The sequence below is a fragment of the Ursus americanus genome, chromosome 30, assembly GCF_024610735.1.
Source record: "Ursus americanus isolate L20-20 chromosome 30, mUrsAme1.1.p, whole genome shotgun sequence".
Lineage (NCBI taxonomy): Eukaryota > Metazoa > Chordata > Mammalia > Carnivora > Ursidae > Ursus > Ursus americanus.
Window position 1 is genome coordinate 16595734 of NC_142156.1, and position 20006 is coordinate 16615739.

General features: G+C 43.0%; 1 protein-coding gene across 10 annotated transcripts in view; it reads left to right on the top strand.

Annotated features, from left to right (window-relative positions):
- The first annotated feature begins 10184 nt into the window (after positions 1-10184).
- ATXN2 (ataxin 2) overlaps positions 10185-20006 on the top strand; it is a 121809-nt gene continuing 111987 nt past the window's right edge. For all 10 annotated transcript variants that reach the window (XR_015722330.1, XR_015722329.1, XM_045776816.2 and 7 more), the window contains exon 1: positions 10185-10903. Coding sequence is in view for 8 of the 10 variants with exons in the window: in XM_045776816.2 (XP_045632772.2) it covers positions 10200-10903 (704 nt within the window). In the remaining 2 variants the exon portion in view is untranslated. The remainder of the gene's footprint in view (positions 10904-20006) is intronic.

The window sequence follows — 20006 nt, forward strand, 5'->3', positions numbered from 1 at the left end:
TGGATGGTACCCACACACATTGGGGAAGGCAATCTGCTTTACTCAATCTACCAACATAAGTGATAATCTTTTCTGGAAGGCCCCTCAGAGACACGCCCGGAAATAATGTTTCACCAGATCTATCTGGGCATCCCATGGCCCAGTCAAGTTGACCTATAACATTCACCACCACAGTCAGTTTTGCAGAAAATACATGTGGTGCTCTTTTCATCAGGATGCTTCTAGCAGTCCTGAGCGAGATGACCAAGAATCTGGAGGTTTGAAAGTCATCAGATTGTTAAAGGTAGGCTTCTAAGCTTTCTTTGGAATACTGGGAGTCCTCTTGTTGAAAAACAAAAGTTTAAATAGATTTTTCTAATTACCCCATCCCTGATTGTGATAGATTCCAAAAAGGGGCCACAAAATCTTTCCTCCCTGCATGCCTATCCTTTGCAAAGTAATTTTGCAGCTTGTTGCATCAAGAGATGGAGTCTATGTCCCCACCCCTCAAATCCAGGGTTGGCTTTGACTGTGACAGTAGAAAATGTGACACAAGAAGAGACATGAAAAGTGCCCGTGTGTTAGGGCTTGCCTTTTCTTGCTGCTCTCTGGGCCGTTGGGACAACCGCCATGTGAATGAACCCAGGGCAGCCTGCAGGATGATTAGAGATATGCGGCCAAGTTGTATTGATCAACCCCAGCTGATCCAGAGCCAACTGCCAGACATGTCAGTGAGGCCATTCTAGACCATCCACCTCCAATCAAGCCAGCCCAGAAGAGTTGTTCAGCCAACCTATAGCATTTTAAGGAAAAAAAAAAGTTTTGATGTTTTAAGCCACTACGTTGGCGGTGGCGGGCAGCGGGGGGGGGGAGTTTGTTACACAGCAAATGCTAATCGATACACAAATATTTAGGATGTTCTTTAAAAAAAACTTAACAGCTTTAAAAAAATGACGTGTTGAGATGATTATTAGAAATTGCAGTAACAGGGGAGCCTGGATAACTCAATCGGTTAGGCGGCCGGCTCTTGGTTTTGGCTCAGGTCATGATCTCAGGGTCATGGGATCACGCCATGGGTCAGGCTCCACACTCAGTGGGGAGTCTGCTGGGGTTTCTCTCCCTCCGCAAACCCTCAACTCACGGGCACATGCACATACCTGCTCTTTCTCAAATAAATAAATAAATGGTTAAAAAAAAAAAAAAGGAGAGGAATTGCAGTAACAGGATTCCTGAGTCATTTTCAGGATACCAGAAGCCTATCCTTTGCTTATTTGACGGATGAACACTTGTCCGGCGTGGACACGCTGAGGACAGAAATGAGCCGCACGTGCGATGGAAGAGAACAGGAGTCCCGATCACTGGAGGGTGAATCCAGCTCTCATAGGGCGTCAGCAGTCACCTCCGTGAGCCTGCCGAAGTCTGGGGATTAAGCGTAGTTCCCCAGGAGGCCCCTTGTGGTTTCCTGGCTTCGGCAGCTCTGATGAACTAGCCTGGCGCTTTCCCGAATGCCTGTATCACAGGCTATCAACTGGAAGAGAAGTAAGCTTTATCCAGAAGTGAATGTGAACTCTGCCCAAATCACGCGCGATGGAAACACATGGGGAAAGCAGGCTAGTTATCAACTGTCCCTCTCACTGCCTGGAAGTGCTTGGGTCATTAGGGGGTGGCCTTGGATGTTGGCCCCACCATTCTGGCCTGTGGCTTGTAGTCATTAGCAGGTCTAAATAGGAAGCATATGCCATTTCAGGCCCAAGTAAGCAAATGTGTATAAACTGAGAACTAGTCTGTCCAATCAAGTGAGCTCAGGTTTGTTGAGAGCCTACAACAGACCGACTCTGGAGGTGGCGGGGGGACAGATCTACCTGTTGCCCTGGCTTCTCTGTTTGGCTGATCTAGCATTTCAGCACAAAACAATACAAAGGAGGCAGAAAGGGAAGGTGTGTGTGTGTGTGTGTGTGTGTGTGTGTGTGTGTGTGTGTGTGAGAAAAGCTCCTGAAACTGGCCTCTTCTCTTTCTATAGGGTCAGGATTTACTGCCTAGAGTTTGCAAATGACTGTTTGTGGTGGAATAAAACAAAATTACAGTGGTAGGGACAGTAATTGATCCTACTTTGGGAAACAGGGAAGGGAAGTAGGTGAGGGAGTCAGTGGCGAGTGACCTTGGGTGGCTCAGGCCACTTCTCCAGTGTCTCTGTCTCTACGATGGTGTGAGCACCAAAGGAAATCCTACACAGAAACCATGAAGCATTATATAAACAGTAGGTACTCTTACCGATGCCCTAACATTCTATTTTTTTAAATAAAAGGTAATATGTGCACATGGTAAAATAAATTTTCTTTTTTTAAAAAAAGATTTTTTAAAATTTATTTGTCAGAGAGAGAGGGAGAGAGAGACAGAGAGCGAGCACAAGCAGGGGGAGCAGCAGGCAGAGGGAGAAGCAGGCTCCCCGCTGAGCAAGGAGCCCGAAGCAGAGCTTGATCCCAGAACCCTGGGATCTTGACCTGAGTCGAAGGCAGTCGCTTCACCTACTGAGCCACCTAGGCGTCCCGATAAAATAAATTTTCAAAAATAAAATTTCAAATAGTACAAAAGTACATAGTAAAAATGTTTTCCTCCTCCCCAGCCCCTGAGTATCAGGTTTGTTTTTTCTTTTTTTGTGCTCCATCTCATCTAGATAGATATATATATATGCTTTACTGAAATATAATTGGCAGATAAAAATGTATATATTTAAAGTATACAACATGATGATTTGATCTATATAGACATTATGAAGTGGTCCCGACAATCCAGTGGATTTATTTCTGTCGCCTCCCATGGTTATCTTTTTTTTCCTTTTTTTAAACAGTGGGTTTTAAAGATCCTCTCCGATCAGTGTGAATGAAGGTCTACCTCTTTCCCACTGAAGAGCTGAGAATATTCCGTTGCATTTGGGATACCCCACAAGGTATTTAACCGCTCCCTGCTAGTGGGGTTTCTGTTCTCCATTCCAAACAACATGGCAATGATTACCCTTGTGCATTCAGCTTCTCACCTTGGTTGGGCCAAAGGAAAGGTGCAGTTTCAGTTTTGATGGGCTCAGCCTGCTGTAGATGGTGACTTTTACATTTGTCACCTCTTTCTCCAGTCGGGCAGCAGGCCGTCGTTGGTGGTGCCAGGTCACTAGAACCTTGCATTTGATGAAACCAAGAAGAGAAGTTTGCTTTTCCCAGAGCCCACTTAGGCTTTCACTGTTTTACATCACAAAGTGGTTTAGAGACCAGATGTTGGAGACAGACTGCCTGGGTTCAAATCCTAGCTCTAACACTTGTTTAATTTAATTTAATTTAATTTAATTTAATTTAATTTAATTTAATTTAATTTAATTTAATATTTTTAAAGATTTTATTTAGGGACGCCTGGGTGGCTCAGTCGGTGAAGCGGCTGCCTTCGAATCAGGTCTTGATCCCCGGGTTCTGGGATCAAGTCCCACATTGGGCTCCTTCCTCAGCAGGGAGCCTGCTTCTCCCTCTGCCTGCCACTCTCCCTGCTTGTGCTTTCTCTCTGTCTCTCTCTCCCTCTCTCTCTGACAAATAAATAAATAAAATCTTTAAAAATAAAAAAATTTTTTAAATGAAAGTTTTATTTATTTGAGGGCGCCTGGGTGGCTCAGTTGGTTAAGCGTCTGCCTTTGGCTCAGGTCGTGATCCCGGGGCCCTGGGATTGAGTCCCCCATCGGGCTCCCTGCTCTGTGGGGAACCTGCTTCTCCCTCTGCCTTTGCCTCTCTCTCTCTCTATCATGAATAGATAAATAAAATCTTTAAAAAAAAGATTACAAAAAAATAAAAAATTCAAAAAATGAAGATTTTATTTATTTGTGGGGTAGCACAAGCAAGGGGAAGTGCAGAGGGACGAGCTGACTCCGCAAGGAGCGGGGAGCCGGGAGGACTCAATCCCAGGACCCCGCAATCATGACTTGCGAGCTCTAATATTTAATGAACGTGATCTTAGGCAAAGTGACTTAACCTCTTTGTGCATCAGTCTCCCCACCTGTTACAAGGGAATAATAATCCTATCTACTTCATAGGGTTATGCAGGTTTTCTCAACCAACCTTGGCACTATTGACATTTGGGGCTGGAGGAGTCTTTGTGGTGGGGGAGGGGCAGTCCTGTGCATTGTGGGTGTTTAGCCGCATCTCTGGCCTCCCTCCCGAGATGCCAGTAGCATTTCCTCTTCCATTGTGACAACCAACAATATCTCTAGACATTTCCAAAGGCCCCCTGGGGGGCAGCGCAAAATTCTCCCCTTCCATTGAGAATCAGTGGGTATTGTGAGGATTAAATGAGTGAATTATTATGTAGAAAGCACTTAGAACAGAGCTGGTCCATAGTGAATGCTGTATAGTAAGGGCCCGCAATTATTATCATTCTCATTCTCTAGTCCTGGCCTACCTTATGGAAAATGAATAGTTTTGACAAGATAGGGACTTAAGCAAGACTGTGAGTATTGTGAAGCCCATAGCTGATTCCAGTCTGGAACAAGAATCCAAGTCCTTCTTCTAAGATGATAGGTCAGCAGTGCCAGTATTAATTATAGTCTGATCCCTCAGGGGGCTTCCACTGTAGGGTTCCCAGTATCTTGTAGCAAACTTAACACCATTCCGTGCTAATGGCCGTTTCAGCCGTCCCTGCTGCTGCGCACATCCATTTTATTTTTTTTTATTTTTTTTTTATTTTTTTATTAATAATGATTTTTTATTATATTATGTTAGTCACCATACAGTACATCCCCGGTTTTCGTGCGCACATCCATTTTAAATCCCCTCCTGCATTCTCCACATGGTGCATCTCTGGCTTTCCGTAAGTCCGCGGCCCCTGGAACAACAGGCTGCCCACAACATTCACCCAAAATAGGGGGCGAGTGAAAACCAAAAGAGAGAATGAGGAAAAAACAAAAGGCCGTGTTTCTTTAAATTTCTGGCTCTGCGCAGCACAAGCATTTCCAATGAAAAATAACGAAGTCTTTCTTGTGTGTCTATTTCAGTTGGCATCCAGCTTTTGCTTCATGAATAATGTCACCGCATCGTTATTCTGTCCCACAAGGTAAAACAAAATGAGCAACTTAACAACCAGAAGTGTGCTTGTGTGAAGGAAAGGCTCATTTAGAAGCTTTTCAGATAATGTGGCTGTTGCTCCCTACTATTTTGCCACCCCCCCCCCCAAGTTTTTTCAAACCTATGGGAAAGTTGTTACTTTGCACACAAGGTGTATAAATAATGCCCTCCTGGAGGGGCTCCACACCATACACGTTTTCTTTTTTATTGCTTTTAGTCTTTTGGGATTCCTGGAGTGTCTACAAATAGATTAGCCTCTAAGAATTCTGAGTAACCATGGTTAGAAAAAAAACACTTGTTTAATTAGCCATGGTCCTATTTTTGAAATTACATCTGCTCTTTTTTTTTTTTTTAAATGAGGATTGATCTATGCGAAAACTTGAAGAGGATGGATTTGGGGGGGTGCATGTTAGTTTTGATTTGAATTAATTTTCATGCTTTTGAAAGTGAAATCAAGAGTATTGAGTGAATAATGTATCGTCATACATTAAACATGATCAAATGAAGAGAGTTGAAAAGAAATGATTGGAGAAAAGTGAATTGGAAATACTGGATCATCTGATGTGTGCTCCGTAGCAGATCACCCTTTGCACTTCGGCTTTGCACGGCTACATCCGGTTTCCAGCCCCAAATCCTCAGGCTTGATTAATCATTGAAGTAATAAAAATTAAAGGGCCATGTGGCTTGCAGAAGGGTCATTGAAAATCAGAAAGCAAGTGTGGAATTCACAGGACTAGGTTCCCGAGTTTGAAAGTCTTTCTCTAGATGCTTCCTCATTTGACACTTTCTTCATTTCTGAAATCGTGTTTGAAATGGCCACAATGATTTTTGAAATTTAAATTTTAGCAATATTTCTCAATGTCAGAACTCTTTCAGAACAATGTTCATCATTGCCTTTGATGACAACTCGCCAGTGACACTGGTCGATTTGGTTTAAATGGCTGCCTGAAAATCATGTAGGAAGCATTCGAAAATTTGAATTCTTTTGGATATAATATTTCTGATTTCCGCATTTGTTGTTAAAGAATTCTTTTTTTATCTTAAAGATTTTATCTTTTTTAAAAGGAAGATTTTATTTATTTATTTGAGAGAGAGAGAACACATGTGGGGGGAGGGGCAGAGAAGTGGGAGAAGCAGACTCCGCACTGAGCAGGGAGCCAGCCGCAGGCCCCCCAGGATCATGACCTGAGCCGAAGTCAGACGCTTGATCCAACGAACCACCCAAGAGCCCCTTTAAGATTTTATCTTTAGGTAATCTCTACACCCAACTCGGGGGCTCGAACTCACAACCCCAAGATCAAGAGTCACATGCTCCACCAATTGAGCCAGCCAGGAGCCCCTTTAAAGAATTCTGAATGCACATGGAAATCATAGGAAATGCACTTTTTGGTTCATCTGTATTGGTTGTCTTTTGCTGCATGACAGATTATTCCAGAATTTACTGACTGAAACAACAAAGGGGCTGGGAATCTGGTGTGGCTAAGCCGAGCATCTCTAGCTCAGGGTCTCTAACAAAGGCTATTAAGGTGCTTTGATCAGGGCTGTAGCCACTTCAAGCCTTACCTGGGGGATGTTTCCAAGCTCAAGCACGTGGCTTTGACAGCCATCAGGTCCTCACTGCTGTGCAGGTGGACAACAATTCCTTGTCATGGAGGCCTCTCCATAAGGTCGCTGACCACATGGGGGCTAGCTTCCTTCAAACAAGTGAGAAAAGGCCGTCTAAAATAAAAGCCACAGTCTTTTTATAACCTAATTTTGGAAGTGGAAATCCATAATTTTTTCAAACTTTTTGTTGGAAGGAAGCCCCCTAGGTCCAGCTCATATTCAATTGGTGGGAATTTCACTGGGTTTGACCACCAGGAGAACAGGATCACATGGGTGGTCTTTTTTTTTTTTTTTTTTTTTTTTTTTAGATTTTATTTATTTTTTTGAGAGAGAGAGAGCATGAGAGCACAAGCAGGGGCGGGGAGGGGAAGGCAGAAGGAGAGGGAGAATCAGACTTCCCGCTGAGCAGGGAGTCTGACTCGGGCCTGGATCCCAGGACCCTGAGATCATGACCTGAGCCGAAACCGAGAGCCAGACACTCCACCTAACTGAGCCACCCAGGTGCCTGCACATGTGTGGTCTTACAGGCTGCCTACCACACCATTTAAAAAAAAAAAAAAGATTATTTATTTTAAAGAGAGAGAGAGCTCGAAAACACGTGTGTGTGAGTGGGAGAGAGGGGCAGAGAGAATCGCAGGCTGACTTCCCTGATGCAGGGCTCGATCCCAGGATTCTCAGATCATGACTCGAGCTGAAATCAAGAGCTGGACGCTTAACCAACTGAGCCACCCAGGCGCCCCACACACCATTTTGTCTTAAGGTGCATTATCCTGACATTTACATTTAAAGCTAGAGCACTCTGATGTCACAGTTGCTATTAAATAGCCACATCTTTAGATGTCTAGAATGGCGGTGAAGGGTTTGCAATAAAACGTATTTCTAGGTTTTGGGTGGTGATCTTCCTTGGACAAAGAAAAAAGGGTGTGTGTACAGAACAGACTCCATCATAGAGGTTCTCTTTGTTTCCATTTTAATCTAAAAGCAGAAATTTTAATGATAAACCCTCAAACATTCCAGGTGTGGATGTAAAATGGCAGTCACTTTAGAAAAGAGTTTGATAGTATCTTTTTTTAAAGATTTTATTTATTAATTTGAGAGAGAGAGAGAGAGAGAGTGCACAAGCTGGGAGAGAGGCAGAGGGTGAGGGAGAGGAGAAGCAGACTCCCCGCTGAGCTGGGAGCCTGACATGGGGGACATGGGGCTCGATCCTGTGACCTGGAGATCATGACCTGGGCCGAAGGCAGACACTTAACCATCTGAGCCACCAAGGCGCCCTGATAGTATCTTTAAAAAGTTAAATATAAATTTACCACACCAGCCCAACATTCCATTACTAGGCATCTGCTCAAGAGAAATGAAAACATATATCCACATGAAGACATGTTTACAAAAATGTTCATAACAGCATTATTCATAATAGCCCCAAACTTGAAACAATCTAAAGGCCCACCAACTGGTGAGTAGATACACAAAATGTGATATAACCATACAATGGAATACTACTCAGTGATAGTAAGTAATGAAACATCGATACATGCTTTGCCATAGATAAACCTCCAAAACATTAACATATGCTAAGTGAAAGAAGGCAAACACCACATATTGTTGGATTCCATTTATATGAAATGTCTACAATAGATAAATCCATTGAAAGTAGATTAGTGGTTGCTGGGGCTGAGAATGGGAACCAGGAGTAACTACAGATGGGTATAAGGATCCTTTTGGGGTGATGGAAATGTTCTGAAATTAATGGTGATGGTTGCATAACTCTGTGAATTTACTGAGAATCATTGAATTGTATACAAAATGGGCAAATTTTATAATACATAAATTATATCTCAATAAATTATTAAATACATTTTAAATGATAGTGGGTAAAAGCTTTCTCAGCCTAAACAAAATCAAGTTCAGCTGTCAGCTTCAGGTTTTCTTATTCCACATCTCTTTTATCTCCCACCTGTCTGTAGTTTGTCCTAGGATTGAATTCTGGGATCACGGGTATGCTTAACTATCAAATCATTAAACCAGAGAAAGCTGACTGTATTTCTATTATGGTCCTTCTTTTTTTAAGATTTTATTTATTTATTTGAGAGAAAGGGAGAGAACAAGAAGGGGGAGGGATGGAGGGAGAGGGAAACGGTTCTCACTCCTGGCTGAACAGGAAGCCCCATGCAGAGCTGGATTCCCACCCTGAGATCATGACCTGAGCTAAAGGCAGAGGCTTAATTGAGCCACTCAGGCACCCCTCTCATCTGGTTTTTTAATTTCAATTTCCCTTGGGTTAATTTTTAAAGGATTTTGCAACTGTTGGTTTAAAATAATACTTTTCTTTTTCTTCTCAACCTTCTTTTTACCTCAGCTGGGAGATAAAGCTGACTTCCTACTTTTCACGTATTTGCAGAATATAATGATAATTTTTGCCTGGACTGTCTAGGAGATTAATTTCAATTTGGCTACTGGAGACTTGTGGTTTAATCATTCTCCAATTTTTTTAAATGTCTTTACCTTTTTCTGACAATTTTGGTTAGATTCCTTAAGTAATTTTACTTAATAAAAGAAAAAACAAAACCAAAAGAACAAAACTCGATTCTTCACTCAAAAAAAAAAAAAATCTACTAGCTTCCAGTTTAATTGCAACACTTAAAAAACGAACTACTGTGCTGGCTAGCAATCTAAGTTAAAGTAAAACTTCTAAAGGGGCCAAGGTCTAAAGTTCACACATTCTTGTGAGGTCTGTTCTGTCTCCAGCAAGGGAGACCCCATTATCCATAGCTCTACCAATCACGTACATTTCCTTTTGAGTCTCATGAATGAGGAAAAAAGAAGTTCAAGTGAGGGAAAATGGGTTCAAATGAAGGTCAGATACCCAAAAGAGTTTTCTGGCTGTGTGTTGCTGGGGTGGAAAAAAGTGGGGAAAAGGTAACCAGATGTAGGTGGCCCCGGGAGGTTGCTCGACTCCAACCTTGTTAGTCTTGGCAGGGAAAAGACTGCCTTTATTTCAGACATCCACTGACGCGGTGAGAGCCTACTGTGTGCCAGGTGCTGGGGATACAAAGACAACTACGGGATGCTTGTGTTCTAGATGCTTCTTACGTAGCAAGACAGAGTCTCCGCCCTGAAGGGACTCGCAGTCCACGTTCGAGGTTGCATCAGGTGGGGGTAAACACGGACTCTCCCAGTAGTCTGAGGACGCCGAAGGATTTTTGGGGGGCGGGGAAGAAACGCTTCCCTCCCGTCCTCTAGACTAGGCCGGCCCTGAGGGCGAAGACGGACACGCCCTCCCGAAGGGCAGACCCGCCTCGAGGAGGGCGGATCCGGGCAGGGCCTCCGGCCGGGCCCTCACCCGACCCCCGCGAACGCAGCCCAGCGCGGCGCCCGCTCCTCACGTGTCCCTCCCGGCCCCGGGGTCGTCTCACGTTCTGCTTCCGTCCGACCCTTCCGACTTCCGGTAAAGAGTCCCCGTTTCGCACCACCGCGCCCACCCGGCATCGCCACGCGGCGCCTCTGTGTGCCCGACCCCCGATGCGCTCGGCGGCCGCAGCTCCTCGGGGCCCCGCAGCAGCCATCGAGCCACGCCGCTTCGCGGCGGCCAGGTGGCCCGGGAGGCGCTCGCTCCCGCGGCCGGCGCGGCGGGGCGGGCGGGGCGGCGGCGGCGGCGCGGCTCCGGGCCCGTATCCCTCCGCCGCCCCTCCCCCGCCCGGCCCCGGCCCCCCTCCCTCCGGGCAGCGCTCGCCTCCCTCCGCCTCAGACTGTTTTGGTAGCAACGGCAACGGCGGCGGCGCGTCCCTGCCCGGCTCCCGGCGGCTCCTCGGTTTCGGCGGGCCTCCCCGCCCCTTCGTCGTTCTCTTTCTCCCCCTCGCCGGTCCGGGCGCCCCCCCTGCCGCGCCATCCCGCGCTTCCCCTCTCGGCGCCCGTGCGTCCCCGCCGCGCTCCGGCGTCTCCTCGGCGCGCCCGGCTCCCGGCTGTCCCCGCCCGGCGTGCGGGCCGGTGTATGGGCCCTTCACCATGTCGCTGAAGCCCCAGCAACAACAACAGCAGCAGCAGCAGCAGCAGCAGCAGCAGCAGCCGCCCGCGGCCGCCAATGCCCGTAAGCCCGGCGGCAGCGGCGGCCTTCTCACGTCGCCCGCCGCTGCGCCGTCCTCAGTCTCGTCGTCCTCGGCCGTGGCTTCCTCCTCCTCCGCGGTGGCGGCGGCGAGCGCAGGAGGCGGGCGGCCCGGCCTGGGCAGGTGGGTGTCGCGCCCCAGCCCCCTCCGCTCCGGGCCTGGACGAGCTCAGGCCTCGCGTCCCCTCCGCCGCGGCCCACACCGTCGTCCCCGCCCCGTGACCGGCCTGGCTTGGTGGGGTGGGCTGGGGGCCCGCAGTGGGGGTGGGGCTCCCGCTCCCCTCTAGAGCCCGGGGGTTTGGGTGGGGGGCGCTGCGGGATCCCTCGGGGAATGTCAGATTGTGTCCAGCCTTCTGCAACATCCCTCCCCCCTCCCCCAAACGGTCAAGATGGAAGGACTGGGCAGCCTCCCCCTCTCCATTTAAGTGTTCGGGAGGGATTCATAGGTCTCACCAATTGTCAGCCCCTGTTCCTCTTTTAACCCCAACATGGAGGGGATGCTTGGGCAGCGTCCCCCTCCCCCCCCCTTTTAAATGTTAACGTGGAATGGTCTTTAGGTTTTGGTTCAATCTCCCGAAACTTGCCAACTCCCCCTTTGGGGAATAACGAGGGAGGGGGAAAGTTAGGGCAGCGTACCCCCCTCCGTTAAAGGGGCAGCCACGGGGCTCATCTGGAATCCTTAGGGTTTGTCTAGTGTGCGTGACGACCCCATTCCCCTGCCTTGGGAAAGGTTGAAGAACCGGATTGGGGTAGGTGGGTAGTGGCCCCCCGCTTTCCTCCCCATTTTAATCTGAGGCGGCGGCGGGGGCTCCAGAACTCCTGGAATCGTCGGGCTCTGTGCAGAGTCTCCCGCAGCGTTCCGCCCTCCCCCACCTGAGGAAGGGGTGGGGAGTGCCCGGCCCCCTCCCGGCCTCCCTCCTTCCCCCGCAAGGCCTCTCTGCCGCGGGTGGTGGCCGATCCGCAATGCTGTTCTGAGGCCGCCGAGGAGAAGGCGCCTTTGAATAGTGGTGGGCGAGGGCCGGACCCAGGCGTGCGTCAGAAGTCCAGGCCAGATTGGGGATATAGGGGGATGGTGGTGGCAGGGAGCGGGCAGCTGCGCATTTTCCCCAACCCCCGCCCCAATTTTTAAAATTTCGAGGGGGGAGGGATTGCAGCAGGGGATATGGTGGGGTTCCTGAAGGCAGAAATGCGGGTGTTTACTTGCGTCGTCTCCTCCTCTTCCCCCATAAGCCTAGGTTTGTGCTAGGGACTGGGGGCCCTGTGTTGTGTCAGCTACCCGGGTCTGACTTTGGAGGGTGTGTTTGTGCGGGAAGGCCTGTTGGGGGTGTGTGTGTGTGGGGGGTGGTTGTCAGTTCGTATTTCACGAACTAAGAAAATGCTTAGTGTTCAAACGGGGCAGCAAATGTCAATAGACTCCATTCCATTGTGGCCAGTGTCCTTAACTTGGGGAGTGCCGCCAGAGCTCACCAAGGGCACGCAAGTCCCTTTCCCCTGTGCCCCGAGCCCATCCGCGTTCAGCACTGCCTTGCCTCCCTTAGGCCTAGGCGGGGTTGGCAGAGTCGATGACGAGGGTCCTCCTGAAATAGACATCCTGGGCTTTGGAAGGTGGGATACGGGGATTTTTCTTTTTTTTCATGCACTGAGTTTTCTTTTTGAAAACAGGTTTTCAGCAGTCCATTTCCAAAGAATTTTCATTTATGGCAGGAGAAGTTACCCGTCAAGACGAATCAGAGCTGATTTTTAAGGAATTCTGCTGCTTTCAAGGGGGGAAGGGCGAACATTGTTTTTTTTTTACTTCTACCCTACCTCTCCTCCACAGTTGCCCCTTCTCTGAGCCACCCACAAACGTTAACCTTACCCCAGCTAGTTCAGATAAAAGTGCTTATTTTCCCAGCTTTTTCCACTTAGGATTCTGTAACTTCATTTTCCCTTTTTCAGTGGCACCCACAGTGAAAAATGGAAAAATTTTGTACATAATTTTTATAGAAAAGGATCTTCGGTTTTTTTTTTCCCTTAAGTATCATAGGAATTTTGCAGATATATTCAACTTGTTCAAATAATTAGAAATTAAAACTCAGGCTTTTAAGTTGCCTCGGCTCTCCTTAGGCTTAAAAATTATAATAAAGAATTTGTTCCAGAGTGGCTTGAGTGATCAGAAATATTTGGAATGTTTTAGTACCAAACATCTTTTTCTGTTCTTTGAGGCTTTACAAACATTTAAGGTTAATTTAAATTCTTCCTTGCTTTAGGTTATTTCTTTTGAGACATAAATTCTGGCCTTTGTTCTTTTTGATACATGCGAAGTTCTGTTTATTGAATTCATATAATGTGTACCTTCTATTCTTATATAGATCTTTAATGTACTTGTAGAGTTCTTTGGATTTTGAACCACTGCTACTGGATTCTTTGTAAACTGGTTACAATTTCTAGAGTCTCCTCACATATGTTTGTGTGTATCAGCAGTTAAAATAAGTCTCTGAGGCCAAGGGTGAAGAAAGAAAATGCAGCATTGGGTTTGATGTGTTTAGTGATAGTAAAATATTCTTGAAAGTCTAGAAATTCACATGTCTTCTTTAAATAACATTTCATCATGTTTGACTTTTTTTAAAATAGTGGTTATTCATGGCTTTCAGAAATTTATCCTGCCTTAAATTATCATATATGTTTTAGAAGATGACTGTTTTCTCTTAGAACAACATACCCATAATATTAAAGTCTGTTAATCAAAATCTTTTTTTTTGCCTTTTACCTTTTCATTTTATGTAACTTTAATGATTGTGTGTGTTATTTTGTGATTTTTTTTTTCCTCTTTAGCATTGTATTTTACATTTTTTTTTAGGTTTTTGGTTAACCATTCAACTATTGTTGGGATTTGGGTTTCCACATTTTTACTATTATAGATAGTGGTGCAGTAAACATCTTTATACTAATAGCTTTTGGCTTTAGTCTAATTATTGCCTTAGAGAAAGTTCCCAGGAGTGGTTTTACCGGGTCAAAGGGCTTTAAGGTTTTTATGGCTCTTACTAGCTGTGCCATATTACTCTTCAGAAGACTTGTTTTAGTTTCCATTGCCAAGAAGGTGGCTCTTCTATAGAATGGTTTCTTTGTCAAACACTGTGGGGGATTTTCAAGGGAAAAGTTGCACTTACTGTCAAGTGAATGCATTATTAAGTGCTTTTGTTAGCTACCTGATTATTTATACTTGAGTTTGAATTTGGTTTCTCTGAGGACTTAATGAAATAATATAAGGGAAGATGCTTTGAAAACAGTAACTGTTAACACTAATGAGGATACATGGTTTAACTATTGTGCTCATACTTCTACAAAGTAGAGGAATGAAAGTCCTGAGAAACTTGTTCTGAAGCTTTTGTTGTTGTTGTTAATCTCCCTCATTCATCTAAAAGTATTTTTTTATTAGCCGTTAGCTTGTGACCAAGTCATTTTTGTTAACTTTTATATAATTTCATGGCACTGTTGGGAATTATCACTAGCTCTTCCCCTCCCACATTCCCTTTTCTATCTAAAAAAATAATGGGTTTACCCATTCTGTTACCTATTCCTAATCCTAAATAATACAGCATTAGAATTTCTTTGGATACAGGATTAAATGTGAGTAAAAACTTCTTATTTTAGTCATTTTCAGCTTAGTACTTTTACTGCTTCTTAAGGAATTGCAACTTGGAAATTATGCTGCGGTTTAGTGTAAGTTTTCACTTAAATATCTGCGAGACATTCATCTCTCTAAATTAAATATCTTCTGGAAGAGCCTGAAACATCGACACCATTGAACATATAAATTTATTGAAAATCTATGTATAGGCAGTTACAAGGGCTTGGATGTACCAATGAATAAAACGAAGATAGCTGCTCTCCTGGTGTTTCCATTCTAAAATGATTAACCAGACAATAAATGAGACATTAAATTAGCAAACTATATATAATATTAAGTAAAAGCTATGGGATTAGAGGAGAGCAGATTAAGGGTATAATACGGGAATGTGGGGGAAGGGAGTGGGTTGCAGTTTTAAATGGATTGGGGAGGCTTCTTTGAGGTAACATTTGAGCAAAGTTTTGATGGTGAGGTAGTTAGCCATTTGCTTTTCTCTAGATTAATTAGTCATATGGCCTCATTTGTAATTTATAAGGTTTAAACTCTGTCATCCTTTGTTAATTTATTCTTTTATGTGGGTATTGATAATAACCACATTTGCAGTTGGACCAAAAAAGTTAATTGACATTGAGGTCATCAGAGGTAAGCTGTAGATGGCTATTAAAAGCTGTACATTTTTTTCTGTTGGACTTATATATTGTAACCTAATTGCCTTAATTTTCATTCTAAGTACCTAGAGAAAATAGGTTTTTTTGAATTGGGCAAAAACCTACATCAAATCTTTGTCAAAAAAGTAATCCTGTAGTTGCTTAAAGATTTTGCATTTTGAAAAGTCAAAACATTAATGGTGTCAGTCATGGAATTCCTTTTTTGGTTAAATGTAAGTTTGTATTTTCCATGTCTAATTAGATGGTTAAAATTTTACAAATTTAACACAGGGAATGTTAACTCATAGCTATTTAATAGCCATATGTTTCAACTTGAAGGAGAATCTTTTTTTTTTTTTTTTTTTTTTTTTGGTCCTGTGTAGCTACAGCTGTGTTAGAATTTACTTTCACGTGGCAAAGTGTGTTTTTATACCTTGAAACAGATTCTGAGTTCTTAGAAGATTTTTTTCCTGGAATTGTAATTTTCTGTTTTGGATTGATAGTGATAGTGTTTTGATATATAAGGAGTTGAGCCTGAACAACACCCTGTTTTTGTAGCTATTTCAAATGATTGTGCTAACTTCAGCTGCAATATAGTTCATTAACAGGCCTACCTGCTACTGTATCAAGTGAAAGTACTTGTTTTGTTTTTGAAGCACATCTGGGTCATTTATGACTGTTCCCATACCGGGATTTTACGAGGTTAATACAGTGGTCTTTTTCATATTTTAGCAAGAGTGTTACTAAAATAAAAGGTGCTCTTTCCTCTTGAGGTCTTTTTGCCTGCTTAGATGTTAGACTTCAAAAACAGGGATGTTTTTATCAGAAAATTTACTCATCAGTGAATGTGAAGCTGGTATCATCTTTGAAAGGTTGTAGCATCTAATCCAGAATCTGTAACGTAGGCACTTTTGAACGTGTAACCTTTACTAGCGTTACTTATGATGCGTTGAGCTGTATCTTGATGTGTTTTTTGCTATCCTTAAAGTATGTTTTTCTACTGAAAAAGAATTTCTTCTGCTTTTGAAGATAAATGTTCTACATAGAATAGTAGTAGTCTCCCTTGAGGTGCTTGCCAAACAAAGCAGATTTGCAATTTTGTAGGCAGTGGTGTCATAAACCACTTTCCTGTTATTTAAAACACCAATTAATTCAAGAGATTTTTTTGTCTATTTTATATATAATATATGTAATATATATATAAGTTTTCAGGCTTTGTGACACGAAGATATGTATAGAACGTGGTTGTGGATTTTCACGGATCTTAAGCTGCTTGTGGTACAGTGGAGGTAAAAGATGTACTTGAGGGGCGCCTGGGTGGCTCAGTCGTTAAGCGTCTGCCTTCGGCTCAGGGCATGATCCCGGCGTTATGGGATTGAGCCCCACATCAGGCTCCACCACTGGGAGCCTGCTTCTTCCTCTCCCACTCCCCCTGCTTGTGTTCCCTCTCTCGCTGGCTCTCTCTGTCGAATAAATAAATAAAATCTTAAAAAAAAAATGTACTTGAACCAGTGTCCAGAACAGATTTCTTCTTTTTTTTTTTTTTTTTTACCTTTGTTATTTTTTTGAGTATAGTTGACACATAATATTACATTAGTTTGAGGTGTACAACTTAGTGATTGGACAAGTTTATGCATTATGCTATGTTTACCACAAGTATAGCTATCATCTGTCCCAATACATCACTATTAAAATATCATTGATTATATTCCTTCTGCTCTACTTTTTATTCTCGTGACTGACTTTATCTCCCTCTCCCCTTAACCCAGTTTGCTCCCCCACCCTCCACAACCATCAGTTTGTTCTCTGTATTTATAGTTCTGATTCTCCTTTTTGTTTATTCTTTTTTTTTTTTAAGATTTCATGTAAGAGTAGAATCATGGTATTTGTCTTTCTCAGTCTGACTTACTTTCACTTAGCATAATACCCTGTAAGTCCATCCATGTTGACTCAACAGAACAGATTTATTCTTCAAATTAATAGAGGGGGTTCCTGGGTGGCTCAGTTGGTTAAATGTGTGCCTTCGTCTCAGGTCATGATTCCAGGGTCCTGGGATCGAGCCCTGAGTAGGGCTCCCTGCTCGGCGGGGAGTCTGCTTCTCGTTCTGCTCCTCCCCCTCGCTTGAGCGCATGCTCTCTCTTGTGCTCACTCGCTCTCGTACGCACGCAAAAATGAATAAATCTTTTTAAAAAATAAAATTTAATAGAGAAACTGTCTTTGTACAGGTACTGTGAAAGTTCTGTCTCATAATTTGAAAAACAGTTTTAAATACTCATTTAGAAAAGAGTACAGAGGACCAAAAAACAAAGCCAAAGCTCCTTTAAAATCATCCATAATCTTTCCTTTGATATAACGACCGTTGGAAGTTTGGAGCTTGTCTTTTCAGACTCTTTGTGAACATATATAGAATAAACAAAAAGGAATCATATGGTACATACTCTTTCGGCTTCAAGAGTATATATTTTAAAATATTTTCCTCCTTAAACTGTAGACTTTCAGAGCAGGAAGAAATAACAAAATCTTATCTTAAAATAGAAGGGAAAATACCCTAAGCTTTGAGAAGTTAGGGGACTTGCCCAAAGCAACTTATTTGTAGAATTTTATAATATTTCTCTCTTTATTTTTATTTATTTATTTTTTAAGATTTTATTTATTTGACAGCCAGTGAGAGAGGGAACACAAGCAGGGGGAATGGGAGAGGAAGAAGCGGGTTCCCAGCAGAGCAGGGAGCCTGATGCAGGGCTCGATCCCAGGACTCCAGGATCACACCCCAAGCCGAAGGCAGATGCTTAACGACTGAGCCACCCAGGCGCCCCAATATTTCTCTCTTTAAATAAATGCAAACGTAGACATAAAAAAGGTTATGCTGTGTATTTTAAAGAATATAACAACCACAGACAGTCCTTGACCTTCAGGGTATCTTTTTGTAACCTTGAGTTTGACTCAGTAAAATAGGTCTAGTTCTTTATCTTTTTGAAGATACAAGTAATTTTGTACATATGTGGCATGAAATATACTTAAATGTTAAGTCCTTGATTTTATTATTTTTAATAGTTTAGTATTGTTATGAATTTGGAGTTTCTTATGAAAATTTGCCACAACTATTAACCTTAGATTTTATTTGCTGAAAATTATTTGCAGTTGTTGTCATGTGAAAATCAGAAATTACTTTTAATTTAAAAATATTCTAATGTAGATTGCTTATATTATGAGCCTTGAAGTGGCCATAAAATAGCAATTTCATGCCATGATTAATAGCTAACTGCATTTTGGGAACTGGATAAAATGGCATTTTATAATGGCTTCTTTGTAAATCCCATCAGTTTGTGGTATGAAACTTGTCTGCAATGTACTTATAAATGAATGTGGCTGATTTTTATTAAGCGTATAAGAACTTCAGAATGTTGTACTTGAAAGTATCACTTCGAGCGGCTTTATCTAACAGTTATTTGGTCAGATATTTTTGCTTGCCACTTTATGTTCTTACTGTGTTTTATGAATCATTAAACATCTTAGTAATCTTGTGAATAGTCAGAATTAATCTTGATTATAGTTTTGTTTAAAAAGAAGGAAAAGGCTTGTTTTGAACCAAATTGTGCATTTTTCCTTTGGGGCTCAAAAATCATTTTTGTGGACATTGTGTAGTTAACCTATTTTCATTCCTGAAACACACTTGAAAATACCTGGTTTTACATTGAAGTTTGTGTAGATTACAGAAAGGGGGAGCTCTTCAGGGCCGCTTTCAGAGTTTATTGCTTTTACTTTACACGTGATTTTACATAATGCATTTTTGATTCACAGATTGCCAGCAGTAGGAAAGTAAAACTTTTACTTAATTGTTAAGGAGTTTATTTATTTATTTGAGAGAAAGAGACAGAGCATGAGAGAGAGGGAGGGAGAGGGACAAGCAGACTCTGAGTGCACCCTGAGATCGTGACCTGAGCTGAAATCAAGAGTCAGACCGCTTGGGGTGCCTGGGTGGCACAGCGGTTGGGCGTTTGCCTTTGGCTCAGGGCGTGATCCCGGCGTTGTGGGATCGAGCCCCACATCGGGCTCCTCTGCTATGAGCCTGCTTCTTCCTCTCCCACTCCCCCTGCTTGTGTTCCCTCTCTCGCTGGCTGTCTCTATCTCTGTCGAATAAATAAAATCTTTAAAAAAAAAAAAAAAAGAGACCGCTTAACAGACTGAGCCACCCAGGTGCCCCAGAAAGGTAAAACTTTTAGAGACAAACATATTGACGGCAATGAGAAATACTAATAGCATGACAGAAAGTTAAGAGATTGGAGAATTATAAAAAAACAGACTCAAGAACTCAAAGTATACCATTTGACTCTAAGGTGAGAGCTGCGTGCCTTGGTAGACCTGAGGCATTACTATTTTATAGCACAATATAGTTAGTTGATGTGCTCATGATAGTTACTCAACACAAAGGTAAATTGTTTTTCATATTTTTCAAAGAAGTATTTTTCAAACTGTAGGTCATGACCCCTTCATAAATTGTAAAAGTCATTTTAGTGGGTCATGACAAGCATTTTTAGAAAAATGAAAAAGAATAGAAGATACTAGAATGCATTGCATTGAGGTAAGAATTGTTTTAAAGACCTGTTTGAGTTAACATATATATACTGTGTTGTGATGTAAACTGTAATATTTTGTTGATGTAGTGAAGTCACTAATTTAGAGGCACTGAGATGCACTAAAAGGATTGAGGAAGGGTTTTACAGTTAAGTCTCTGATAGGGTTGCCAGAGTTAGCAAATAAAAATACAGGATGCCCAGCTGAACTTGAATTTCTGATCAACGGTGACTAATATTAAAGTATAAATATGTCCCAAATTGCATGGAACAAAATTATTAATGTATTTGAAATTCAAATTTAATGGGGCATCCTTTATTTTATCTGGTAACCCCAGTAGAGGCTAGAATCAGGGTTCACTCTTCGTAACTAAAATTTAAGCTCCGTGAAGGCAG